Source organism: Canis lupus, chromosome 20, assembly GCF_003254725.2.
Source record: "Canis lupus dingo isolate Sandy chromosome 20, ASM325472v2, whole genome shotgun sequence".
Classification (NCBI taxonomy): domain Eukaryota; kingdom Metazoa; phylum Chordata; class Mammalia; order Carnivora; family Canidae; genus Canis; species Canis lupus.
In genome coordinates, this window is record NC_064262.1 from 4,495,011 (window position 1) to 4,520,571 (window position 25,561).

At 46.5% G+C, this 25,561-nt stretch overlaps 1 protein-coding gene across 2 annotated transcripts in view; it reads right to left on the bottom strand.

Annotated features, from left to right (window-relative positions):
- Window positions 1–634: 634 nt before the first annotated feature.
- Window positions 635–25,561, bottom strand: part of XPC (XPC complex subunit, DNA damage recognition and repair factor) — a 29,193-nt gene continuing 4,266 nt past the window's right edge. The window contains exons 2-16 of one of the 2 annotated variants that reach the window (XM_049098396.1): window positions 24,079–24,265; window positions 21,047–21,165; window positions 17,788–17,911; window positions 16,691–16,775; window positions 15,203–15,360; window positions 14,607–14,727; window positions 11,431–11,520; window positions 9,728–10,621; window positions 8,191–8,351; window positions 5,191–5,272; window positions 4,125–4,259; window positions 3,872–4,041; window positions 3,232–3,325; window positions 2,571–2,660; window positions 635–1,590 (exon numbers count right to left, since the gene is read on the bottom strand). In XM_049098396.1, coding sequence (XP_048954353.1) covers window positions 1,375–1,590; window positions 2,571–2,660; window positions 3,232–3,325; window positions 3,872–4,041; window positions 4,125–4,259; window positions 5,191–5,272; window positions 8,191–8,351; window positions 9,728–10,621; window positions 11,431–11,520; window positions 14,607–14,727; window positions 15,203–15,360; window positions 16,691–16,775; window positions 17,788–17,911; window positions 21,047–21,165; window positions 24,079–24,265 — 2,726 coding nt within the window. In that variant the 3' untranslated portion in view covers window positions 635–1,374. Of the gene's footprint in view, window positions 1,591–2,570; window positions 2,661–3,231; window positions 3,326–3,871; window positions 4,042–4,124; window positions 4,260–5,190; window positions 5,273–8,190; window positions 8,352–9,727; window positions 10,622–11,430; window positions 11,521–14,606; window positions 14,728–15,202; window positions 15,361–16,690; window positions 16,776–17,787; window positions 17,912–21,046; window positions 21,166–24,078; window positions 24,275–25,561 lie in introns of those variants that run through there. The other variant, XM_035702393.2, reaches the window with a different exon arrangement.

The following is a 25,561-nucleotide window of genomic DNA, read 5'->3' on the forward strand; positions in this document are numbered from 1 at the left end:
AGCAATGCCTTTCTCCCTGTGGCACTGTGGTGGGGGCTCAGTGAGCTAAAGGCCATGAGGTGCCTGACATGTGCCACATTAGCTCTTCACTTTTTGCCTTGTGTTCTGAAGCAATGGGCAGCTACTGGTTGTCCACTCTGGAGCTAACACTGTGTGCTTTTTGTAACAAGATTTGAAGTAGGTGATTTCCCAAACCCACCTATTTCTCAAATCTGAGGTTCAGTTCCACAATGCTTCCGAGGAATGGACATCTCCCCAGATAACCGGTGGCTTACCTCTGGGGGGGGGGGGGGCTGTGGTGCTGGAAGCAGGAGGCTCTGCGGTTTCCAAGGCAACCTCTGTTTGTTTCTCACCAGCCCTCCAGCCAGACTCTTGGTACAGATGAGTCACACCGCAAGTGTTTTGTTTGTTTCCCTTGGATAGAACTGGCTCAAATTTTTAATGGCTTCCGTCAAAGGTTAAAGAACATCTTCCCTTGCTAACGCAGAAAGAAAAAGTTCCCTGTGTGGAATGATGAGTTCCCGGTCTACCTGAGAACAAAAGCCTGGTCTTTAGTCTTAACATGTGGACAGATCACCCCATCATGCAGGTGTTCTTAGCCGGCAGCAAATCTGGAAGAAAATGCAAAGCTATGTCTTTTTAGATAAAGGTTTTATTTTTTCTCAAAATGTTACAAAAGTTATTTCTCCTGAATATCGGCAATGCATAGAGCGTTTATAAACTTATCCAGCAATGAATAAAATCTAGTTTAACACTGATCCACTTTGACCAACAGTTCTTTAACTCTCAGTGTTTCTCCTTTTCTTTCCTGATTTTAGTTCTTTGTTCCATCTTCTGCCACCCTGAACTGTTACCCTGAAAAGTAGACCCCAACATCGTAATGGAAGGTGTCCATACTTAGCACTTGCCCGCTCTCCTACACCACAAGGAGGCAGCCTGAGGCAGTATTAGTAAACCCGGCTGAGGACAAAATGAATGGGCCATGGGAAAAGGGTCCCAAGTCTGCAAGAGGCAAAAGCACGAGAGTCTGACAGATGAAGAATTCACCTGCAGTTTCTAAATCACCCAGTGGTTTCTGTAAGAGAACTAACTCAGGTTTCCCAAGAGGGGCTGAGTGCTACGTAGGCTGCAGGGGAGTCTCCTGCGAAGGGTTCCGTAGCTCAAACCAATGGGGCATGAGACAGCTCTGAAAGCCCTACTCTGGTACATATGACAAGGCCTGAGCCAGACCAGACCCATGGCACCACCTCAGCGTCACCCCTCTGTCCCCGAGCCCTCATGGGCAGCGCATGCTGCTTCTGTGCTTTCTTAGAGGAGATGCCGCTGCCACCACCTGGGCCTGCGTGGCAAGGGTTTGACGGGTAGCCACCCCCATCACAGCTTCTCAAATGGGAACAGGTGGGAGGCCGCTGCCTTCTTTTCCCTTCTGGTCTTCTTAGAGCACTTTGGCTTCTGCTCTTCTTCAGCCTCTCGGTTTTGGGGCCAGGAGGCCGCCAGGATCCTGGATGCTTCTGCTTGAGAGCTAGTCCCCTCCTCTTCATCAGAAGAGAGTCCACCACCTGCATGTGCTTGGGGAGCTCTTGTACCACTCTGGAGAGAGAGGGACAATGGAGGGGAAGGGCAGGCCTCAACCAGATGGAAGGGAGCAATCGGGGCAGCAAAGCCCCCAGCAACAGCCCTTCCTGGAGTCAGTAACTCAGTGTGGGGCTGGGGGAGAGCCTTCCTCACACTGGGGCCTCTTCCAAGCAAGTACTAGATATCTTGCTCTGGGCTCAGTGCTGCCAAATGCAAAGATGTTTATGCAGGAAACTGCCCTCAAGGAGCATACACCCAAATCTAGGAGATCGCCAGGCCGGGGCTTTGCACATATTACCTCACTTCTGCACAAAAGTGCACCGATGTCTTCAACTGCACAGACCATCTCTCAGTGCCAAATGCTCTGGGGCGGGGGCGGGGGGGGGGCCTCCCTGGGGCCAGCAGGGCTGGAGAGTGAGGCATGGAGGGTTTGGATGCAGAAGGTGAAAGCACATGAGTGGATGGAGTCAACACAAAGCCTGGTAAAGGTCACCAAAGGGATGTGAGGGAGAAGCATGACAAAAATATTTTTTAAAGACAACCTGCAGCATGTGGGGTTGGAGACGGGGAGAAAGCAGGTGTGGTTATAGCAAAATTCCCAGCACACATTTCTGCATCTGCCCAATGCTGACTTCACCACAGAACTGTGCGGAGGGGCCTCTGCCCCTATGGGAGCCCTATAAGGGCTGCCCATCAACTTTGCACCTGCGCCCACAGGCTGGCCCAGGCCAGCAGGTGCCATGAGACGGGAAGTGAATGAGCAACCCCAGGATGGGAGGATGGCCACAGGGAGCAGTGCAAGGCTATGGGTGGCGGGTCAAACAGAGAAACGTGGGACAAGGCTCGTCCCTCCCTGGATGGGTTTAGCCCCAGATCAGACCCACGGCAGGTACACTGTGGTGTCAAAACATAAGCCATTTATGGGCAGACTCTGGGGCCGTGGTTCTGAGACCCCCTCTCCTGCCTGGGCTTCTTTCCAAGCAAGCCACACTGACCTCGTCCCCGTAACGAAGCTTCAGCCTCTCCCTGATGAGCAGTCCCCTGGCCAGCAGCTTCCAGTTCCCTAGGGCCCGCTTCTCTCTTTTCTGCAGGCAACATGAAATAGATCACAAAATGTTAGGTACCTCCATTTTCAGGAAAAATGTAAAGATGGAACCTTTGAACATATAAAGGTGCAAAAGAAGACTTTTTAGTTAAGAAAGTTTCTCAACCATGCCAAGGCCATTTTACAATGACTGTCATTTATAAAGTGATGCACATAAAAGGCAGCAAGTCCGAAGCCTCTTTTTAGCTGTTAGCGACTATACCATCTTCAAGGAGGAGGCCACACAGACTTGGGACCATGGGCAATTTCTTTCAGCAGAGACAGGTGTGTGCCACAGGTGCAGCAGCCCCCAGAGCCAGGATCCAGGGACACAGTGGCCAGAGATGGTGGACTGTGAGGTGCAGACAGGACCCTGTTTATCAGGGGCTGGCTCCACAGGGTGCCTTCCACAAAGTCCGAGAGCTGGAAAGAGCTCTGGAGCACACGGCCTCTCCTTTTAACCACTCTGCAAGTGCAGTACCTGCCCCACCTGGGGGCTTGTGTGCCCCTGCCATTCTGCTTTTGCACGCACCTCAGCCCACACCCACACCCACCCTGGCCAGACTGCTCACCTCCTTCTCCCTCTTTTCAATGAGTGCCTGCTCATTTTCCCAGGCGGCCAGGAGCACGTCTTTGTATTCCTCGCAGACAATGTACCCATCAGTTCTGTAAGGATGTAACACGGATGGTCTTACCTGATCCTGCTGCCTGCTCTGGCCTCTCCCCTCTCTGTTGCGGAGGCCAGCAGGTGGCTCCTAAGCGCCCAGAGCCCTGATGGATTCCCTGCATCAGCCGTCCATAATCCCAGCCACAGCTACTGACAGACACCACCCATGCAGAAGGCAGGCCTGTGGACTCTGACACCTTGTCTTCTTCCCCAGGCCTGCCTAAGGGAGCTGGGATAATGGCTGCCCAACCCCACAGGAGGACAGAAGCCACCTGACCAGGAAGCATGCTGACACTGCTGGCTCACCCGTCACCACCCCCAGGAAATGGTTTTCACCTAGCATCACTAGCATGCGGTTTCATTAGTTCTGATGCCCTAGCATGGAGGCAGAGTAAAAGTGTGAAGGTAAAAGGTAAAGTGTTAAGATTGACTTTGCAAATTCAGAGTAAAACCCGGATCATGGCCTCAACCCCCACATCGACTTCTTGCCCCTTCTCCAGGATGTCTCACCCCACCTCTGGCCCCCAGGAAGGCCCCTCACGCACATGGGATGGGAGTAGCCTTTATGGAAGTCGAAGCCAGTGATGGCCTGCACACAGTCAATGTCCAGCTTGCGGGCCACGCGGTGCAGGTTGGGCAGGTTCAGTTGGACACAGCCGACAGGCATCATGCTGGGCAGGAAGAGGTACACATTCCCAAATTCATTCCGGGGGACCTGCAGGGAGTGGCATACTGGGTCTAGACGGCTGCAGGATGAAGTAGGCTGGTCCTGACCCCACCAGGCGCTGCTGCCCTTACCTTGCCGTCCACAGCCACGGGTGGCTGGTACTCCTCCGTCTGCCACTTGCCAAACAGGCCCAGGTCATTTTGGTCCTGCAGCTGGGGCTCGGCGAGGCGGGCTTTCCGGGCCCGGTTGGAATAGCCCTTCACCATCTAGGTCAGAGGGAACAGCCAGTTTTCAAAAAGACTCCCACTTCCTAAGCACTTACTGTGTGTACTGGGCACTATGCTGAGTGCTTTACACCTGTGGCCTCATTTAACTGCCACGATGAACCCAAGATGATGTGCTCCTTATCCCCTGTACAACTCCTAGTACCACCAGCAACTCGAGTACTGCTACCACTAGCCAACCCCTCAGAGTGCTCCCTGCCCTAGGCACTGTGCCCAGAGCTTCTGTGTGTTAACTCAGATAACTTGTCAACAAACCCAGCAGGTAGGTTCTAACACTGTCTCCACTGTACAGATGAGCAGCCTGGGAGGTGTAAACCATTTCCTACAGCACAGTCCTGAGGACCAGAGCCATGCTTTTACTGGCCATACCATGTCCTACACTTTCATCACTGATAGGGTAACTGGGACTCAGAGATGAAGTCACTTAAGTCCCATGGCCAGGTAAATGACAAGGCCAGGATTTAAATTAGTAACCACCCAGGTCATGTACCCTGGAAGGCACTGACACTTTGGGACCCCTCAGACATTCCCTGGTGATGTCTAGCAGCCACAATTGTCACTGAGGAGGACTAGCAAGCAGGCTTCATAACTGCTACAAAGAGGAGTGATCTGGGTGGGGCAGAAGATGGGCACTGGGCACACCAGCTGCCTGGAGGGTAGGGGTTAACAGGCTTCTCGTAAGGGATCACATACAGCCTCTATTCTATAACTTTTAAAAAACGTAAAATTTCTTGCATGATCTGAAAAATCCAACTTCCAAATTCCTCATTAAAGTAAGACATATTTGTATGCTTTTCTCTTCCTCCAGTCTTTCTCAAGCCAGAAAGGTCTACCCGGGATGCCTTTCCTGGGTGTGCACTCAGCAGCCCTTTGTGCCCATGCCTCTGCCTCCAGCGCGCCCCCCAGTGGTTACCTTGTAGGGCACTTCTCCCAGCCTCACCACGCGGGCTTGTTTCAGCCAGGTATCCCGGGAATGCAAGGTGTGCACGCAATCCCTGTGGGGGCCAACAGGAGGAGACACATGGCAAAGTCAGTTCACAGCTGGCTGAAGAGGCACCAAGTGCATGGATGTACACCTTACACCACCTCCCAGAAGGGCCTCCCAGAAGGGCTCAGCCCTTGATTCTCTCCTCAAGCCCTGCTCCTGAGGGAACCGTGGGACCTGCCTTCCCTGCTGAGCCAGGGAGCGCTCATCTCTTCCTCAGTTTGCAGCCTGAACTCTGGCTAGAGAGCAGGGTCCAATGAGCAAGGGCACCAATTTCCCTTCCAGTGTGGCCCTCCAGCTCCTGCCCCATCTGAGGCTGATTTTCAGCACAGTACTGTGCGCATGGGGTGCGTGCCTCCTCTGTGCCACAGCCTAGCAGGGTGACCATGCACAAGGCATTTTCCCTTCCTGACCCTCAGCATTGTCCTCTATTGAGGGATAATGAGCTGGGTCCTCTCTGCTTTGCCAGGCTGTGGGAGGACCACTTTCCAGGCACTGGAGCAGTGCTGCTCCGCCCACAGCATCCCTGTCCAGACAGGGACCTCCACCCATACTCCCTCAGCAGGCTGCACAGCTCTGATTGCCCAAAGGAGCAATTATGTCCTGGTCATGGTCTTCACACAGGAGAGGAGGGGCAAGTGGACACTGTCTGGACACGACAAGCAGAACAGCAGGGAAGTGGACACAGCCCTGTCAGAATAAATCTCAGCTTCTATCCACTTCGCACCTGTTAGGATGGCTATTATCAAAAAACCAGAAAATATGTGTTGGCGAGGGTGTGGAAAAATTGGAATCCTTGTACTCTGCTGGTAGGACTGCAGAACAATGCAGCCATTGTGGCATATAGTAGGTTAGATTTTCAAAAAGTAAAGGCAGAATTATCATTTGATCCAGCAGTTCTACTTCTGGGCATATACCCAACAGAAATGAAAGCAGAATCTCAAAGAGATATTTGTACACCCATGTTCACAGAAGCATTATTCACAGCGGTCAGAAGAGGAAGCTACACAGGTGGCCATCCACAAACACCGGTCGCAACACGACAAATACTATTTAATCTCACTTTTATGGGGTCCCTAAAAGAGTCGAATGCAGAAGACACAGAGCAGCATGGTGACTGCCAGGGGCTGGGGGAGGGATGGGGAGTTACTTTTTGATGGGGACAAAGGTTCATTTTGGGAAGATGAAAAACTTTTGGAGACGGCTGATGGGTTGGTTGTACAGTATGATCAACATACCTGACACCACTGAGCGGTATGCTTACAGATGGTTAAGTGGTAGACTTTATGTTACTACCCAACAAAAACCGTCTACCTCTAATGCTTTCTCCTAGGACTGACATGGTGGTGCCTATGGAGGGCTGCTCTTTCTTTCCACCAGACCGGCTCCCCCTCAACCATCTGAGGAAGCCTCTGCCTTATGACTGCTACCTGGGCGTCCTCTACCCAGGCAGCTGGGCACGGGGAGCCTCTGAGGCCTCAGACTGTCCGTAACTGAGGCCCTGACCAGCACGACGCTTCCTGACATGGAACAGAAGGCCCTGCCACAGCCCCTGAACAGAGGGTGTAGGGTGAGTCAATGCAGGACGTCCCCACTAAGAGGACTCATATCACCTACCCAAGTGATTGCCTTGTTTTCTCTTTCTTCTCCAATTTATTAAAAACATCTACTCTATTTTTTGGCCTTTCATTCCAATGTTTCAAAAAATCACTTCTTTTAGTTCTTTCTTTCTATGGTTTTCTATCTTAAAAGTTCTGTTTCTAGGAGAACTGGTTGGCTTAGTTGGTTGAGCATCTGCCTTCAGTGCAGGTCATGATCCCGAGGTCTTGGGACCAAGCCCCACATCAAGCCCCACATCAAGTTCCCCCCTGAACAGGGAGAGTGCTTCATCCTCCCTCTTTGCCCCTCCCCCTGCTCGTGCTCTCTCTTTCAAACAAAATCTTAAAAAGAAAGTTCTTCTTCTTTATTTTTCCCCCTCACCCTAAATTGACATTATTAAAATATTTTGTTTTAGGGGCAAGTAGGTGGTACAATCAGTTAAGCATCTCTTGATCTCAGGGTCCTGAGATGGAGCTGGACGTCGGGCTTTGTGCTGGGACAGGGAGTCTGCTTGCAACTCTTTCCCTCTGCTCCACCTGTTCACATGCCCACATTGTCTAAATAAATAAATAAAACCTTAAAAATTTTTGTTTTAATTTTGTATATATTTTACATTCTTTTTCTAACTCTTATTCCCTTCCCCAGTTCTTTGGAATTTTTTTTTTAGTGTGGACAAAATATCCACAAAATATATCACCTTAACCATTTCTAAGTGCAATTCAGAGGCATTAAGTGTATTCACACTAAGTAACCGTCCCCATCATCCACCTCCAAAACTTCTCCATCTTCCCAAACAGAAGCTCTGTTGCCATTAAAACATCACTCACTTTAATTTTCATGATCATATCTCGTATTCCCTCCTTTTGTATATTTGTAACTTACATATTAGGGGTGTATTTTTTATTGCCCCATGTAAACTTTGTTGTACTTTTAATTCTTCCCCCATAACTTTTTTGTACCTGGTCTTTTTAAAAAGATTTTATTTATCTATTCATGAAAGACCCAGAGAGGGGCAGAGACTTAGGCAGGAGAAGCAGGCTCCCTGTGGGGAGCCTGATATGGAACTCAATCCCAGGATCATGACTTGAGCCAAAGGCAGACACTCAACCAAAGACCCAGGTGCTCCACACCTGCTGGTCTTTTAATCCTTGTTGTTTTCATCTTCAAGCTATAATACCTTCTACACACGCACCACACAGGATGGCGGGCACACACCATAAAGCTCATCATATTTGACTAAAGGGCTGATGTAAACAGCCCCTTGCCCTAGAAGGTTGCCAGTCCTGGGCCATCGGGAAGCCCACAAAGCCACTGGGCAGCCTCACGCACCTGGAGTAGACAGCTTCTCCACGACAGTACCCAAGGATGGCAGCTGTTTCAGGGTAGATGGCCTCGTATTTCAGGAGATGCCTCTTCAGGGCATACAGAGGGTGGTTCTTGTATGTGCCAATGACCGTAGGCAAAGGTTGGCCCAGGTGTTTTGCCTGGAACTGCAAAGGCCAGAGAGACCATGCTGAGCATGGTTGGAAGAGGAGGTGAGGTCTGAGGCAGGCGACCCCTACACCACCATGTCAGGAAACAGTGGAGCAGAGGTTTCATGAGCAACAATGACCATAACATTGCATCTGCCGTATGGTACTAAGTAGGTTTTAGACACATTGAAAGCTACAGGAGCATAGAATCCTGTGGCTTGTGGCAACTCTGAAGAGTTACCTAACCTAGTCATTCTCAGTGCTCAGACACCCTGACCAGCCCTGGCAGGTCACTGCCCACTCTAGTCCTCAAGGAAGACATGCAGCTTTCTTCTGGAAGAAGGCCTCACCTCTCAGTGAGGCCATTGCTCTGCAACTTGGATCTAGCTGATCCTGGTCTCCCAGGAAACTCAAACGGGCCATTTGCACCATGTAACTCTTCTGACTCCACTGTCCCTAATACTTGTCTCAGCAGTTCTCTACGGATTCTGATTTCTCAGTGGGCAATTCCACTGTGGAATTCACATCCTGTTCACCAAGTTCTCCTGACCTTCCCCTGGCAGCTCTTCCAATACCCCCAGAAAATTAGCAAGCTCTGGCCAGGTGAGGTGGCAGGGGGCAGGAGCATGAACAACCTCCACTGCCAATACTTTCGTTAGTCAATTTTGACACCATCTGCACGATCCCCACTCACCCTGTCACTTCTAAGTAAAATGGACCAGGAACACTCCTGGAGCAGATTCTCAATGCAGAATGAACTGCCCCACCACGGGGAATGCTGAAGAAACCCAAGCTTCACCTGTCCTCACAAAGTGGGACTAATTCGTTGGTGAATCCAGGCAAATGCCGAGCTCCACTGAACACGACTGTCATGCACACGGAGCATGGGTCGGGGTGGGGGTGGGGGGTGGCGTCCCAGACACAAAGTACTGCTGTAGCAGCCTGCTTTCCAGGATACCCTCCCCAATCCCTTTCTTCCCAGATGACTCTTCTAGATCCAGGAAGGGATGTCTGTGTGTGTGCTTCTGAGAGTGTGCACGCAGGGGTGGGGTGGGGATACAGATGACCATTGCATTAATGACTTTTTCTTTCTTCCACTCAGTGCAATTTATGTGATTGCATAAAGTATTTAAAGTTCCCAATTTACAACTAGGAAACAACCTAAAAGTATACTGTATATAGCTTCGAAGCCAAATAGACATGGGTTCAAATACCAGGGCAGTTAATCTCTCAGCTCTTCCATTTTTAACTGGCAAATTAAGACAACAGTCATCCCAGGTCTATAGTGCTGTGATAATTACATAAGATCACACAGAAAGATGCCTCACACAGGGCCAGGCATATACAAGGTGTGCCAAGATGGGCCTTCAAGCCCATGGCAGCCGAGGCCTTACCTCTGAATCTTCCTTCTTCTCCCTCTCCACCAACAGGCTCTGGTATGGTCTCAAGGTCTCAGCCCACCACTTGGCATCAACCCGGCACTTGCGGGTCGCAGTCATCCAGGCTGGGTCGTACCTCTGGGTGACATCCCGGACCGAGCCATCACCGTCGATGCCCACCACGTAGGTCATGGGCTTGGTAGCATACTTGTAACAGGCCAGAGCCTGGCCCACCACACCATGCACACAGTCCACACACACCCACTTTTCCTCCTGCTCACAGAACACCTCTAGCCACTGGTCTACACCAGCTGCTTTCCTTCTTTCTGCCCCCTCACCATCACTGGAGATTTTCTTGCCTTGCTTACTCTTACTGCTTGAAGAGCTTGTGGATGCTGCTGGAAAACCGGGATGCTTAGAGGGTCTTCCACTTTGGGTCCTGGAGTCAGTCCTGGACCCTGCCTTTGTCCTCTGGGGGCCTGGGGCTCTCCTCTGCCGGGGAAGGACAGGCTCAGAATCCTCATCAGATGAATGATGTGCTTCCCCACTGGAAAGCTCGAAGTCAGAGCCACTGCTGCCCTTGTCACTTGCGCTCTCTTCTTTATAAGACACCCTGGAGGCCACCTGCCGCTCTCGGCCATACCGACGTCTCTGGGTTTCCTCCTCTTGTCCTCCTGCCTTGCGCTCTTCTTCCCCACTAGAGGAGGGCTCTCTCCGTCTCTTCCCAACTGCAGCTGCCTTGCCCTTCTTCCCTTTGGCACTTGTACTGCCAAGGCCTTTAGAAGATGTGTCCTCTTGTCTGGTTCCTTTGCTGGTCTTAGGTTTGGTTTGGCCTTCTGCAACTGGGCTGGAAGTTTCCAAGGAGCTGCCAGGATCCTCTGCAGATTTCTCCGTGGTAGCTTTCTTTCCCTTAAACAATAGGAAATTTATCATGATATGATAGAAAGCCTATAATCTGCCAGGGCTAAGTCACTGGCTACAGAACCAGCATCCACAGATGTCCCCAACTCAGAGAGGGTCAGCTGGCAATCCTTTAGAAATATAAGAATGTATTCACAAAAATCTGTAGCATCTTAGATAAGTCACAGTGTAACTCTTTTCACTCTAGAGATTGGCCCAGGGAAAAGAGCACCAGAAACAGACAAGCCTGGGTTTCAACTCCAGTTCTGCTTCTCATTCATTAGGTGGTTTCAGTCAATTATACATTTAATTTACATTTTCTTAAATATTTATTTATTACGTACATATAAACCTCTGAGTCTTAGTTTCCTCAGCAATAATACCCACCTTGCACACAATGTGTCTTATGAACAAATATCGATACACTTAATAAACTTGCTTCATTAGCAGAATGAAATCCACTTCTGGACCACTAAGCTTCAGAGTGCTAAGCCTCCTGCTTAGATGATGGCAGAACCCAGAGTCCTTCACCCACTACTACTCCACATGGCCAAGGAGGAGGAGGATGCGGCCATTCTGCTGTCATACGGCACTAACCCATGGGGGACCCGGGACCTCTCTCCAGACCAGGTTTAGGCTGCTGGAGGCCCACAGGTGTCCTGTCTTCCCAACACAGGGTTGAGCATGACAGGCTCCCAGGGGCCCACACTCCATGAATATCAGCCCTTAAAGATAGTTTAATGACCAATTTTTTTTTGTTGGAAGTCTGATAATTTCTCCCTCCCCACCAAGCCAACCGCTGTCCAGGAGAACCCCACCTTTGCCGTAGGTAGCTTCAGAGGAAGTGGCTGCAAAGACAGCACCAGTCGGGTCGGGAGCTGCAGGGCCCGCAGGATCAATAAAAATATCTGCAGTGAAAAAGAATGACACATTTATCCTAAGGAAAAAACTGAGGATTTCGCTAATTCCACGTTGTTTGTCATGGTAGTTTTTTCTAACAGGGAAAAGTTAGAAAGGACCAAACAACAGGAGCCCAGAACCCTGCACACTATTAAAAATGATGCCGAAGAGATTTATCTTTAGAGAAAAATAAAAGAGAAGATGTTCGCTACATGGTAAAGGAAAAGAGAAGTCTAGTTTTTAGTGTGTAATGTTAATTTTTGTCAAAAAAAAAAAAAAGCATATAAACATATACGTGTATTTGGAAAAGGACCTGTTTTGGGTTTATAGGTGTTCACAGGTAATTTTTTTTTCAGCTTACCTAACTCTTGTATTCAACAGGTGTTCGTACTTGTGGTTAAAATAAAAATAAACGAAAGACCACTTTGAGAAGAAAAAGTAGAAAACATCACCACCAGATCTCCAAATTCTATTCCGTTTACCATTTTCCCCACAAGGCTTTCTACTGGAGGCTGCAGTTCTAAAAATTCTGTTAACCTGTAAGGAGTGGAGCCTCCTCAGGGGAACAAATGTCCAAAACAGGGACAGTGATAAAGCACATGATCAAGATCTTCCCATGCAGACCTCAGAGTCTCAGGAATTACTGCAATGCCCAAAGAAGAGCGCAAGAAACAAGAGGGCAGGTTTACTGCAAAACACCGTGCTCTAGCAAAAAAAAAAATAATAATAATTAATTTTGCCTATTTCTTCTGGATTTGAAAGCAGCAGGGGATGAAAAAACATCAAAGAAGCCCAAATTGAGGGACACTCTACAAAATTCCTAAGCAGTATACTGAAAAGTGTCAAGATAGGAAGGACGAGGAAAAACCCAGAAACTGCCAGACTGAAAGAGTTGAAGGAGTCATGATGGCTAAACAAAATTAGAAGTAACTCATATGTCAACAGCCAAATGATTTTTAACGATGGTGCAAAGGCCATGCAATCCCCATTGAAAAACTTGTCTCTCCAACCAGTAGTGAAGATAACGACAACAAACAGCTGGAAGAATAGTCTCCTCAACATAGGGTGCCAGGACAACAGGATATCCTCATGCAAAAAGGATAGAGTTGAATATCGACCTCATGTCATATATAAACATTCACTCAAAATGGATGAAAAACCTACAAGTAAGAACTAAAACTGTAAAACTCTTAGAAGGAAACATACGGAAGATATGCTTTATGACCTTAGATTTGGCAATGAATTCTTAGATGAGACACCAAAAGTATAAGGAATAAAAGAAAAATAGAAAAAGCAGGCTTTACCAAAAGTAAAACTTGTGTGCAACAACAGACTTTCTCCAGAAAGGGAAAAGACAACCTCTGCAATAGGAGAAAATATGTGCACATCTGACAGGGGTGTAGCATCTAAAATATAGAAAGAATTCTCACAACTAAATAACAAAAAGATAAAGAATCCAATTAAAAAATGGGGATACGGGCAGCCCAGGTGGCTTGGCAGTTTAGTGCCGCCTTCAGCTTAGGGTGTGATCCCTGAGTCCCGGGATTGAGTCCCACGTTGGGCTCCCTGGGTAAAGCCTGCTCTTCCCTCTGCCTGTGTCTCTGCCTCTCTCTCTCTCTGTCTCTCATGAATAAATAAATAAAATCTTTTAAAATAAAATAAAATAAAAAATTAAAAATGGGGATAGGATTTGAATAAGCATTTCTCCGAAGAAGAAATGGTCAATATGCACACAAGCACGATAACCATCATGAGCCACTAGGGAAATGTAAATCAAAGCCACCATGAACTACCACTTCATATCTATTAGGATGGCTGTAAGAAAAAAAAAAAAAAAGGAAAACACAGTGTTAGTGAAGATCTGGAAAAACTGGAGCCCATGTCCATTGCTGGTGGGACTGTAAAATGGTGCAGTTGCTGTGGAAAAGTCTGACAACTCTTCAAAAAGTTACACATAAAATGACCTAGCACTCCACTCCTGGGTATATACCCAAAAGAACTGAAAACAAGTACTCAAATAAATACACGTACACACATTTATGGGAGTACTCTTTACAACAGCCAACAGGTGGAAAGAGCCAAAATGTCCATCAACTAATGGATGCAAAATGTGGTCTATCCCTACAACAGACCATAAAAGGGAACAAAGTGCTCACATGCTACAACATGGTTGTATCTTGAAAACACTACGCTAAATGAAAGAAGCCAGACACAAAAGATCACATATGATACTTCGTCCTCATGAAACATCCAGAATACATGAATCCACAGGGACAGAACGCAGAATGGTGGGTGCTGGGTGCTTGAGGGAGCGGAGGATGGAGTGGAATGGGAAGTAACTATTTAATGGGCACATGGTATCCTTTTAGGGTGGGTAAAATATTTTGGAAATACACACAGGAACAAAGTTTAGAGGATAACACTCAACTATTAATGCTTGTCTCTGGGTGGTAGTATTATGGCAAAATTACTGGCCATGTCAGGTCTCTTAGACTTTTCAGAAAGAGGTAAGGGTGCCAATCATCTGGGCTTTTCAGGGCCAAGAAGTCTGGTCTCTTTCCCTAAACAAATAGAAAAGCTGGATCTCAGGAGTATATATAATTAATAAGAATCTTTCAGGGATACAGCTATATTTCTACCTCTATTTCTGGTAGACAGTACTCTCCCCACTGCCCAGCTGCCGGCCAGTGTCACTTCTCAAATTGGAAGGTAAGGATATACGCTTTCTGATGGATTTCAGCAGTCAATGTTCAAAAAAGCATTTCCCTGGGACCTCTGAACATAATTTTTGAATAGTTAATGGAAACAATTCTAGAGCACCTGACCAAAAATTAAGTGCTTAATACTCCAGGACACCAAACAGTAGAAACAGTGCAGGCTTTCCATCCACATACTGGTCCTGGACCTGACTCCAGCGCTTACCAGCGGAATGACCCTAAGAAAGTTCTTTGGCCTCTCTGAGCATCAGAACCTATTTTTTATTTTATGAGGACTGAAAAAAGAAGAACACATAAAACACTGGAATGGTATCTTGCACATGACTGCCATGGTCATTACCTACTAAAAAATAGTGCTGCCAGGGGGAATCACTTACATGGACCAACTCTTCATCATCTCGAGCAGAGTAAATAGCAAACCTCCTTTCCAACGTAGTCTGTAGGCCATCTTGCTCGTTGGTTGAGAGGTCTGCATTAACTGTAAATGTACCAACAAACCTGGAGAGAAACCAGGTGTTCCCTCAGGGCAAAGAGGAATGCCCATTATTCTTTCACAGCCAAGAAAATCAGAAGGGAGAGTCTTGGAAGGGAATAGTGAGCCTCACCACCTCTGCTCTAATCTTCCCAAGTCTGTGTGGCTGACCCCGGCTCACCACTGAAGATCCCCGCAGACTTCACATCCCTGGGAGCCTTCCAGACCCCAGCTGCTACGTGCACCTACAGTCCCCAGCAGACCCTTTCCTAAGCACTCCTCATGCTACCCTGATAATCTGGGGTGGAGCTGTCTCCCGGCCAATATGGGAGGTCTTCCAGGGCAGAGATTGTGCCTGACGTTTCTCTATCCGCAATGCTGTGCCCAAGGCCCGACATATAGGATCCTCTCAGGGAAGGTCTGTGGAATTGACATGCCCCCAGCCTCTGAGAGTCGTAAGTCCTACAGTAGGGCTCTGCAGGAGGGGTCAGAGGACCATACCATTTCACCAGGTTTGACAGGTAGCCGGAGTCCACGTCTTGAGGTGGCACTCTGGTAAAGCGAGTTGGGACAATAGACAGGCCGATAGCAAGCAGATCTGGCTGGTTGCAGATGTTACTTCGATAGAAACCATTCGCCAGCAGGCACAACAGGTGAACCTGGGAAGAAGGGGAAGATGGTAGGCCAAGAACTAGAGGGGTTTTTGCTGCCAAACTGAGAAACACTTTATGGGCAGGAATTATTTGCTGTTATTTCAACACACAAGGAAGTAAAAATCCCAATGTTACCCATTTCCTAAGACTTTGTCTTTCACCCTATCTTCTCCTGAGATATAATCCTCAAAGATACAACCAAATCTCAAAATTGCACAACACAAACTTTTTTTTTCTAAGAGGACTTGTCTTTTAGATACATGCTGCAGACTTATGGATGACAGTCTACAATGTCTGAGATTTGCTCCAAAAAGATTGGGAGGAAAAGTAAGTAGGGGGAGAGAAGGGAGATGTGCAAACGCCGGTGATCGTCCAAGCTGGGGGAGGATGCGGGTTCACCACACCACTCTCCACCCTTCCCAGGGTGCCAGAACCCAGCCTCCTCCTCTCCAGACCCCACTGCCATCCCCCCACATGAGCTCCAACCACTCTCCAACCTCCAGAGATGGTCACGTGACTCCCCCTCCACCCCATCTTCTCCACAACTTTACATCCTTTTCCCTTCAAAACAGTCTGCCTTCCTCCCTACCTATGACCTCTCCATTTCAGTCAACAGCTCCGCTCTTCTTGCCTCATCTTGGAGTCAAATGAATTCTTCCCTTCCTCTCATCTCTACCGAGAGGTACAAGCAGCTATCTCAGGTGTTCCTCAAGGGCTCAGGGAGGCAGGTATCTCATCTCCTCATTGTCCTATGCTCATCTCACCTCCAGGTTTCTGCGGCTGCTGCAGACACCATCTCTTTCCCTGCCTGCCAGCTCTACCCACTCTGGCTGCCCACTACCAGTCAGAGGGACATCAAAGTGCCCTTCCCTCACTTAGCACAGGCCTCTACCGCACATCCCTCCAAGACGCAGACACACAGCTCGTCCTGCCATGCCCTCTGAAGTGAGCGAGGGTAGCATCCCCACCACCAATCTCTGTTGGACTTTGTTGTAAATAAAGCCACCTTCCTCAGCCACTAGATCCACACTGATCCTTTTCTTGGTCCTGAGTCTTGAATTTCCTGTTTTGAAGTCTGTCTTGTTCCATATGGGAGATCAGACGCTCCCTAATGGCAGGAAATGAGCTTTATATGAGTCTCTATCCCCACAAGGCCAAGTACCCTGCAAAGTCCATAATACCGTTCAGTAACTACCTGATGAAGTCAAAGCCGTGGTCTCTTCAGTGGAGATGGGAACTGAGGTTATGAAACAGGTGGAAGAAGAGATGGAGGGAGTGCACCACACCACCCTGCCTCGGCAGCGAGGACACTATCCCCTCGCCCCCCTGCCCTTACCTTGTGGGTGTCCTCACGGACTTCTTTACTGAAACGTTTCATCATCCTCCGGAGATAAGTCTCAAACTCCACTTTTATCCTTTCGCTGCAAGGCATATTGAAAAAATTGGGAGAATGAAGTGGGAGACTGACACCTGACCCCAGCTTCCAATTACCTTCTTTCATGTGTAACAGCTCGGGAATCACTATCCTTGTTTTCCTGCACAAGGCTGTGCCACTGGGGCCAATCTGCAAGCTGGCTACTCTCTGCAGACTTTTCTGGTCCTTCTCACCTGAACACGGTGGCTTGGGACATTCTCTACCCATCATGCCTCATGGACATGCTTTGAAGTGCACATCCACCAAGAAGTCTTGCCTGCCTGTCTGACCTCTCAATTCCTGATTCCCTCCTTAGCACCAGTATTTTTGGGTTAAACTGGCGCACATTCACTGGTATGCGCTGTTCTGCTGTAAAATCTCTTCCATGCCTATGTCCCATGCACCTGTAAGAAAACTTGATGCTTCCTGAATGACTTCTATCAACTCCTTCGTTCATGTCTAATAACATGCCCATCAAAGAGTGGTACTCTTTAGCCAATTAACCACCAGACATTGTGTTCCACGTTCCCAAGCCACCAGAAGTGGCAGTGGTCCTGGGATGGAATGGGGGCTCCCTACCATAGTGGGGCACTGCCTCAAATCGTGCAGTGTGACATAGTGCAAAAGCATGAGTGTCGAGTTGGCAGGAGAGAATTTAGATCTTGGCTCATCCACTTCCTGGCTGAGTGACTCCTGAAATGTTATTTAATTTCTCTGAGCCTCCAGGTCCTCATTCACACACTAAAGTTTATGTAAGATAATGGACAACTTGCAGAGCCCTCAGCACTTAACAGATACCCAATAGGTAAGAGTTTCTTCTTCCTATGTCCTCCCCTGCCAGAGAACAAACCAAGATTCTCGTTCAAGTCCGAAAAGTGAACCCAGGACTCTCACTGAAGGCTCCTGACCACTTTGATACTCAGCCCTAGTCTCCTCTGTGTTTCTCAAAAGCTTTCATTAAGTAGCAGCCCTTGCTGATTATTTGTGACTGGAATCTAGAGACAAGGGCCTAATCTTACCTTCTTTCTCTTGCTTTCGCCTGCTGGGGTGTTTCAATCTCTATCTCCACTGGTTTCACAGGCAGAACGGATTTAGAGAAGGCTGCATTTTCTCCCACATCACCTGGCACAGGCTCACCAAGTTCTAGTGATAATAATAATTTTTATTTTTTTAAAGATTTTATTTATTCAAGAGAGACACAGAGAGAGAGGCAGAGACATAGGCAGAGGGAGGATCAGGCTCCCTGCAGGGAGCCCAATACAGAACTCGATCCCAGGACCCCAGGAACACAACCTGATCAAAGATGGATGCTCAACCACTGAGCCACCCAAGTGCCCCAATAATAATAATTTTTAAAAATCATGGGTGCCTGTGTGGCTCAGTCAGTTAAGCATCTGTCTTTTGATATTGGTTTGGGTCATGGTCTCAGGTCTTAGGATTGAGCCCCACATTGGGCTCTGTACTCAGTGGGGAGTCTGCCTGGGAGTCTCTCTCTCCCTCTCCCCTTCCCCTCCCCGCTAAAATAAATAAATCTTTAAAAAAAATAAATGAAATTTTAAAATCAGTAATAATAGGGGCACCTGGGTGACTCAGTTGGTCAAATGTCTAACTCTTGGTTTTGGCTCAGGTCATGATCTCAGGGTTGTGGGATCAAGCCCCACATCAGGCTCTGTGCTCAGCATGGAGTCGGCTTGAGATTCTCTCTCCCTCTCCTTGTCCACATGCACACATGTGCACACACTCTCTCTCAAAATAAATAAAATCTTAAAAAAAAAAAACGGTAATAATTATTACATTAGCTTTCGTATTAAACAAAATGGAGGTTCTGATGGGATGGAGTTAGGAACAGATCCAAGGTAGAAGACCCATATTCGTACCATGCTTTGAGTACCTCAAAAATGTCACAGACGAAGCTGTTTTACATTTCTTATCTAACTTGAATAGCAACCCAGAGAAAGAGCCCTTAGAGCAGGAAACTGAGGCACAGGGATATTGAACTGAGTTAGATCCAGAACTCTGGTATCAAGGAGCTGATGCTCATGAGTGTTTTAGTAGACTTAGGCTTTCTCCAAGAAAAAAAAAAAAAAAAAAAGCCAAATAAGAACAATTTCCTATTCTCTGTATTACTACAATAACGCGTATCATAATTTGCTTTGTATACAGGCATGACTCAGGGGCCTTCCAGCCCCAATCACAAACTTATAATAAGGAACACATCTTTTTTAAATCTCTTTACCTTCTATATCACTTGTAAAGCACAGTTAAAATAAACTGAATTCAGAGCTGGATTTGTGAACTTCGTAAGCAAAGACCCTTTTAAAGAGTCTCTAGGTCCAGAAGCAATGACACCCCATTGGCAATGAACACACCTAATGTCAAGATCTGGTTTACTACATACCAGTCCCTACTAAAATGAGCCAGGGCTTTCTGGAGAAACAAAAGCTGTTACACATCTAGAGCAAGAAGAGTATAGGGTGGACCTGTAACACCTTGTGCCAGAAAACCAGAATGTTCTCAAAAACAAATGAGACCATGTCAAATAGTAGGGTAGTTGGCTTAAAGGGGCTCCCACTGGGACAACTTGAAGATCAGAAAGCATAGTGATAATAACTGATAAATTATCAATTTTTAAATATCTTTAAGTGATACTCAAAATAAATACAATTCTTAAAAGAGAGAGCTCTTCTTTACACATCAAAGTCAACTGATAAATGCATATGAGATGAGAGAATTGGAATATTCCATTCTGGAATACTCAATGTAATAATCTCTGATTCAGTAAAGATCCATGCATAATAAAAACCATTAAATAAAAAGTTGTTTAGAATAAATAAGATGTTCACACAGAATCAGAGTACAACCTAAGAAGGTTAATTACAGCGGGAAAACATGCCTTTATATTGTCACAATCTGGCAGTACCACATGACGTGCTCAAACTTAGCAACACTAGTAGAGCAACCTGATGTGAGGTGCCTCTTAATGGATGCAGTATGAAGTACAAAGCTGTGAAGTATTCTTGCCCCAAAAAAAGTTTAGGGGCACCTGGGTGATTCAGTCGGTTAAGTGGCTATTGGCTCAGGTCATGAGGTCGTGATCCCAGGGTTCTGGGATCAAGCCCTGTTTTGGGTACCCTGCTCATCAGGAAACCTGCTTCCCCCTCTCCAACGCTTGTGCTCTCCTGCTCCCTCTCTCAAATAAATAAATAAAATCTTAAAAAAAAAAAAAAAAGTTTAACCTAAGTTCAATCAAATTTGAACTTACAGTTTGTAAGAAACCAGGGGATAGTGAAACATCCTCAGATGCCTGTTTATCAGACAAAACTAGAGTATGAGACATCCTACAAAGGAAAAGGCCAAAACTTCAAAAACAGCAGTTCTACAAAAAGCAAAAAAAGATGCTGGATGGGGTGCACTGTTCTAGACTATAGGAGACTAAAGAGGTGTAACACACTTTGATTAGATCCTGGATTAGAAACAAACAGCTATGAAGCATATTTTTGTAACAATTAGAGACTTTTCATTTTTTTTAAGTGTGAAAATATTTATCATGCAGGAGGTGGTCTTATTCTCAGGAAATGCATGAAAAGTGCCAGGATGTCTGCCGTCTTACTTTCACACTGTGCACATTGTGTATCTGGAGAAAGATACATTCACTATGGCAAATGTTAAAATTACTGAATCTAGGTGAAGAGTCAATGTGCTAATTTTAAATTGGTTTGTAGGTTTTCAAAAACCATTTCAAAATCAAAAGCTGGGATGAAGTCAAGCTAGACAGAAGAAATCAGAGATGATAACATTAGCTGCCATTTACTGTAAGTACAGGATGCTTTAGGCAGATTACATTCCAAACCTTTCCTCCCCCACTATAATCCTGGGAGTCTACCCTGTGAACAGCTCACGGTGAGCCTTCAGTGCTTACTGTTGTGCTTACTGTTATTGTGAAATAACAGCTCTGACAGGTGGATTTTCTTGTTCACACAGCTATACAAATGCTAAGACGGGGCTCTGAACCCAAATCTCACTACTCTTAAAACCTGTGTGCTTCCTACGAAATGATGCTGCCTCCATCTCGTGATCTAACCACTGACAGCCAAAAGGGGAAGAAAATACACACCCTTCTTTGGTAACCTGGTCATGAATTTTTCCTTGCATGGAAAGCAAGTCCTTACCACAACCTTATTTGGTGGTACTTAGTTTCAAAAGGAAACGAGATTGCAACTTAGTGACATGACTCCCAGCCGACTCAAATGGAAAAACAGGATCACATAGCTCTTGTACCTTCTACCTCTTCCCATTCGTCTTCACTCTCTTCCTCATCATCTTCTTCACAGCTGCCTTTGTCCACAGCAGCCTCTCTCTGTGAAGGGTGTGCCTTCTTCCGAACACTGGCGAAGTCCCTGTGTAAAGATCATAGCAGGGAAGGTGAAGAAGGCTCACACGTCCTAGTGCATTCAAGCTAAGTGGAATTCTAAGGACTCCTTCTTCGACTGAGAACCTATGACAATTATTTAAAGATAATATGTGAACTCTGAGCCTCATTCCCTCCATCACTGGTGCGTCTCAAGGGCTCAAGACATGCTCTGATCATCAGTCTGACACTAGACGTGCCTTTAACAGAAGGAAGGCAATGAACCCACAGCCTAGAGCTGTGTGAGGGAAAACACAGCTGTGTCTGGAAGTGTGGTACAGGAAAACTTAGAAGAAACCATAATAATATGAGTTTCAGAAGTAAAAGCTGTGGGGTGCCTGGATGGCCAGTGGTTGAGCATCTGCCTTTGGCTCGGGGCATGATCCCAGGGTCCTGGGACCAAGTCTCATGTCGGGCTCCCTACAGGGAGCCTGCTTCTTCCTCTGCCTGTGTCTCTGCCTGTGTCTCTCATGAATAAATAAAATCTTAAAAAAAAAAAAAAAGTAGAAGCTATGAAATTTATGTGTATACACAGGCAGGTAGACAACACAGTGAAAAGGCAATTTGGGGCCTGGCTGGCTCAGTCAGTTAAGTGCCTGCCTTCAGCTCAGGTCATAATCCCAGGGTCCTGGGATGGAGCCCTGCATCAGGCTCCCTGCTCAGCAGGGAGTCTGCTTCTCCTTCTCCCTCTGTGCTTGCTCTCTCTCAAATAAATAAAATAAAACCTTTATAAAGAATAAAAAAGTAGAAGGAATTCACATTTGCTGATGGTCACATGACTGTTTCCTCCCACCTCCATGATGTAAGTAGACAGAAGCTGGTAGAAATTTAACCTTACGGTATGTGGGGATGTGTCCATACACGAGTACGTCACAAACAATACCAAAAGTACTGATACCTAGCTAGTTAAGTAGGTCACTACACAGATAAACAGCTAGCTGAATATTGGCTGAAGATGAAGTGGTTACTGATACGTAATCTATTTTTGCTATTTCATATGCAAAATGTGTTTAGAGCAGTTACTTTTTTTTTTTAATTTTTATTTATTTATGATAGTCACAGAAGAGAGAGAGAGAGAGAGAGGCAGAGACACAGGCAGAGGGAGGAGCAGGCTCCATGCGCCGGGAGCCCGACGTGGGATTCGATCCCGGGTCTCCAGGATCGCGCCTCGGGCCAAAGGCAGGTGCTAAACCGCTGTGCCACCCAGGGATCCCTAGAGCAGTTACTTTAAGCTTCTGTGAGGTTTGAGGTGTATTCTCAGTGAGACCATCACCTAAAATTTCAGCTCAGACAAGTAAAATCCTGTCTTTAGCTCTAAAAATACACGCACTCCCCTTCAGCAGACCACTTTCAGCACCACAGAAACAAAAATTTCTCCTTAGGATAAATGTAGTGGAAATGTCCACGGCTACAGGTTTGTCTGCAAGTCGACTCTCAACCGAGAGGGAAGGGAGGGCCGCAGAGCTTTAAGTAGCAGAATCCTGGTCTATGTGTGTGGATTTCTCTGGAGAAAGAACTCAACTGGTAGGGAGAAGCAACTGGGCAGGAGGAAGCTCTGAGGTATGCATTCTCAGGAAAATAAAGGAAAAGAGATGACCTGAGTGCAAAATTTCCACACTTCCTCATGCTCCTGCGTACTGCTGCCCCCTCCTGGGCTCCTTTCCTCTGTGAGGACTGCAGAAAAGCCAGGACTAAGATGGAAGATTGGTTTCTGAAGGCACTACTACCTCTTTGTTCTTCCTTTCTTGACCACTCCCCCACACACAACCTTCCTAGGAGATAGACGATCAAGTGTTCACTTAGCTCATATTTACTGTTCACCCTGTATTACTATGCATGTTCATTCAACCGCAAAAATCCTTGTTTCGTTTCTGCCAAATAAAAGGCCCTGCCCTAGATGCCACAGGGCATACAAAAATGAACCAGGCATGGTTCCAGGCCTCAGACAGCTTGCAGGGTAGTAAGCAGGGGACGTGGCAAGATACAAGTAAGTGCAAGAACTCAGAGGAGGCAAAGGGGAAGGATCAATGAAGGCTGTCAAGTGGATGGACTGTGATCCACATCTTCTAGGTGGAAGAAAGCATTCCAAGTAGAAGGAAGAATGAGCACAACTCATTCTTGATGTGCCCCGTATGAGCATGTGGCAAGTGAGTGACCAGAAGTCTAGCCTGGGGGGAGCAGAGTGAACCTGAGGAGAGCAGTCCAAAAGAAAGCTGGAACGGCCAGCCAACAGTTTATGTTTGTGGTACCTTTGTGCAGTAGAAAGAGCACTGGACCAGGAGTCAGAAGGCCTAAATCTCAACTGGTTTTTGCCACCATCTTGCTGTGTAACCACAAACAAATCACTTTCTGCAAGCTGTCATATCATCTGAAAAGTTTGGGAGGTAAACTGTAAAACAGCTGACCTTTGAATAATGTGGGGTTGGGGCACCAACCGCTTGCACAGTCAAAATTCTGCACAGAACTTTCGAATCCCCAAAACTGCTAACTACTACTAGGCTACTATTGATTGGAAGCCATACCAGTAACATACAGACGATTAACACATATTTTATATACTATATGTATTATATACCGCATCCTTACAATAAAGTAAGCTAGAGAAATGGATGTGTTATTTTTAAAAATCACAAGAAAAACTATACCTACAGTGCTTACTGTATTTATCCAAAAAAAAAAAAAAAATCCACGTATAAGTGGACCTATGCAGTGCAAACCTGGTTATTCAAGGGGCTACTTTAATTGCTAAGAAGAATCTTACTAGTGGTCTGAGCTCCAGCTGGAAGAGTTTAAAGACCCCATCTTTAGCACAGACCACAGTGAGGAGAAAGAGCAGGTGTTAGGACTCACACTTCCGAGGGCAGCAATCCAGACCTGGCTGGAAGCTTGTCAGCCATCTCACCTGAACTCCTCCCCGTCGCTGAGGGCTTCATCCTTCACAATTTTGGGGTTTTCAGATTTAACAGACACCTTGGCCACTTTCATTTTGGCTGGACTGTGGGCAGGGCCCCCAGGACCACTGCAGCCTCTCTTCCGCTTTGCTCGTGAGACTTTGGAGAGAAGGCTCCTCTTTAGAGGTTTCTCATCTTCTGAGATATCTAGATGACCACACAGAACACGAGATTAAGTGACACAGGAAAGGTGGAGGCAGTGTGCTTTCACGGGCAGGTGATGAAAAGCCCCCTTCTGTCACCTCCCTCCAGATCACATCCCCATCACCGGGTCACCGTCCCCATTTGTTCAACAACTAGCTTATAGCCTCCTCATGCCTCTAACCCAGTTTATACCCTGTGCTCACAGTAAAAACCGGCTTCTTTTATCAGTGTCGTATTCTACTCCTCCTGGGATTACAGACTGCCACATGACTCCAATAAAATCTAGCTTCCAAATCTCAAATTTCAGCTAATAGCCGGGAAGGAAAAATACATCAATCTGCTAATTAACACCCTGCTTATTTATTACCTGCTGAGACTAGTTATTTTAGGAATAACCCACTATTAAGTGAAATGTTGAGTTCATAAGCATGTCCAAGTTTTCCACAACCTTACTACTACTACTAATCCATGCTTCTGCCATCTTTCAAAACCAAACCTTGCTCAAAACATACTTCACGAAACCTTTCCAATCTAACCCAAAAAAGTATACTCATACACCAACCATCTCAGCAAGTTTAGGGTTGGAATAAGACAGTAGTAATTTAAAAATACCTTTATTTTCTTAGAATAATTATTATTGGTTTTTGTTAAAGGGAAATTTTTAAAGTGCACAAGCTGCTGGCTTTAGCTAAATTAGGGCATCTGAAGATATGGTCTGTTCCTTGGAAGGTTAATAAATCAATTAACACAGCAGGGGAAGGTATCTTCTATTTTGCAAATATATCCATAAGAATAATCCTGAATCTAAAATAACGCATCTTCCTTTGCCTTTGCATGACTCTGCTTCAGTTAATTTTGGAAAAACAAAAATACTTTAGATTTTAAGGTTCCAAAAGGAGCAGCAGTATTAACCTAATATGAGATTGATTCCTTTCTTTTTTTTTTCATTCATTCATTCATTCATTTTAAAGATTTTATTCACTTATTCATGAGAGACACAGAAAAAGCAGACACAGGCAGAGGGAGAATCAGGCTCCCCACAAGGACCCTGAAGCGGGACTCAATCCCAGGACCACGCCCTGAGCCGAAGGCAGGCGCTCAACCACTGAACCACCCAGGTGTCCCTGATTCCTTTCATTTATGGTTTGTCCTACTAACTATGGATAAATACTTATATTCCCCACGAATATACTTTTGCATGGAGAAACGCTCTCCCTTTTGATCTAAATAAAATAAACATTTTAATAAATTCCTCATGATAGAGGGACATTTGTTCTAACACTAATTAAA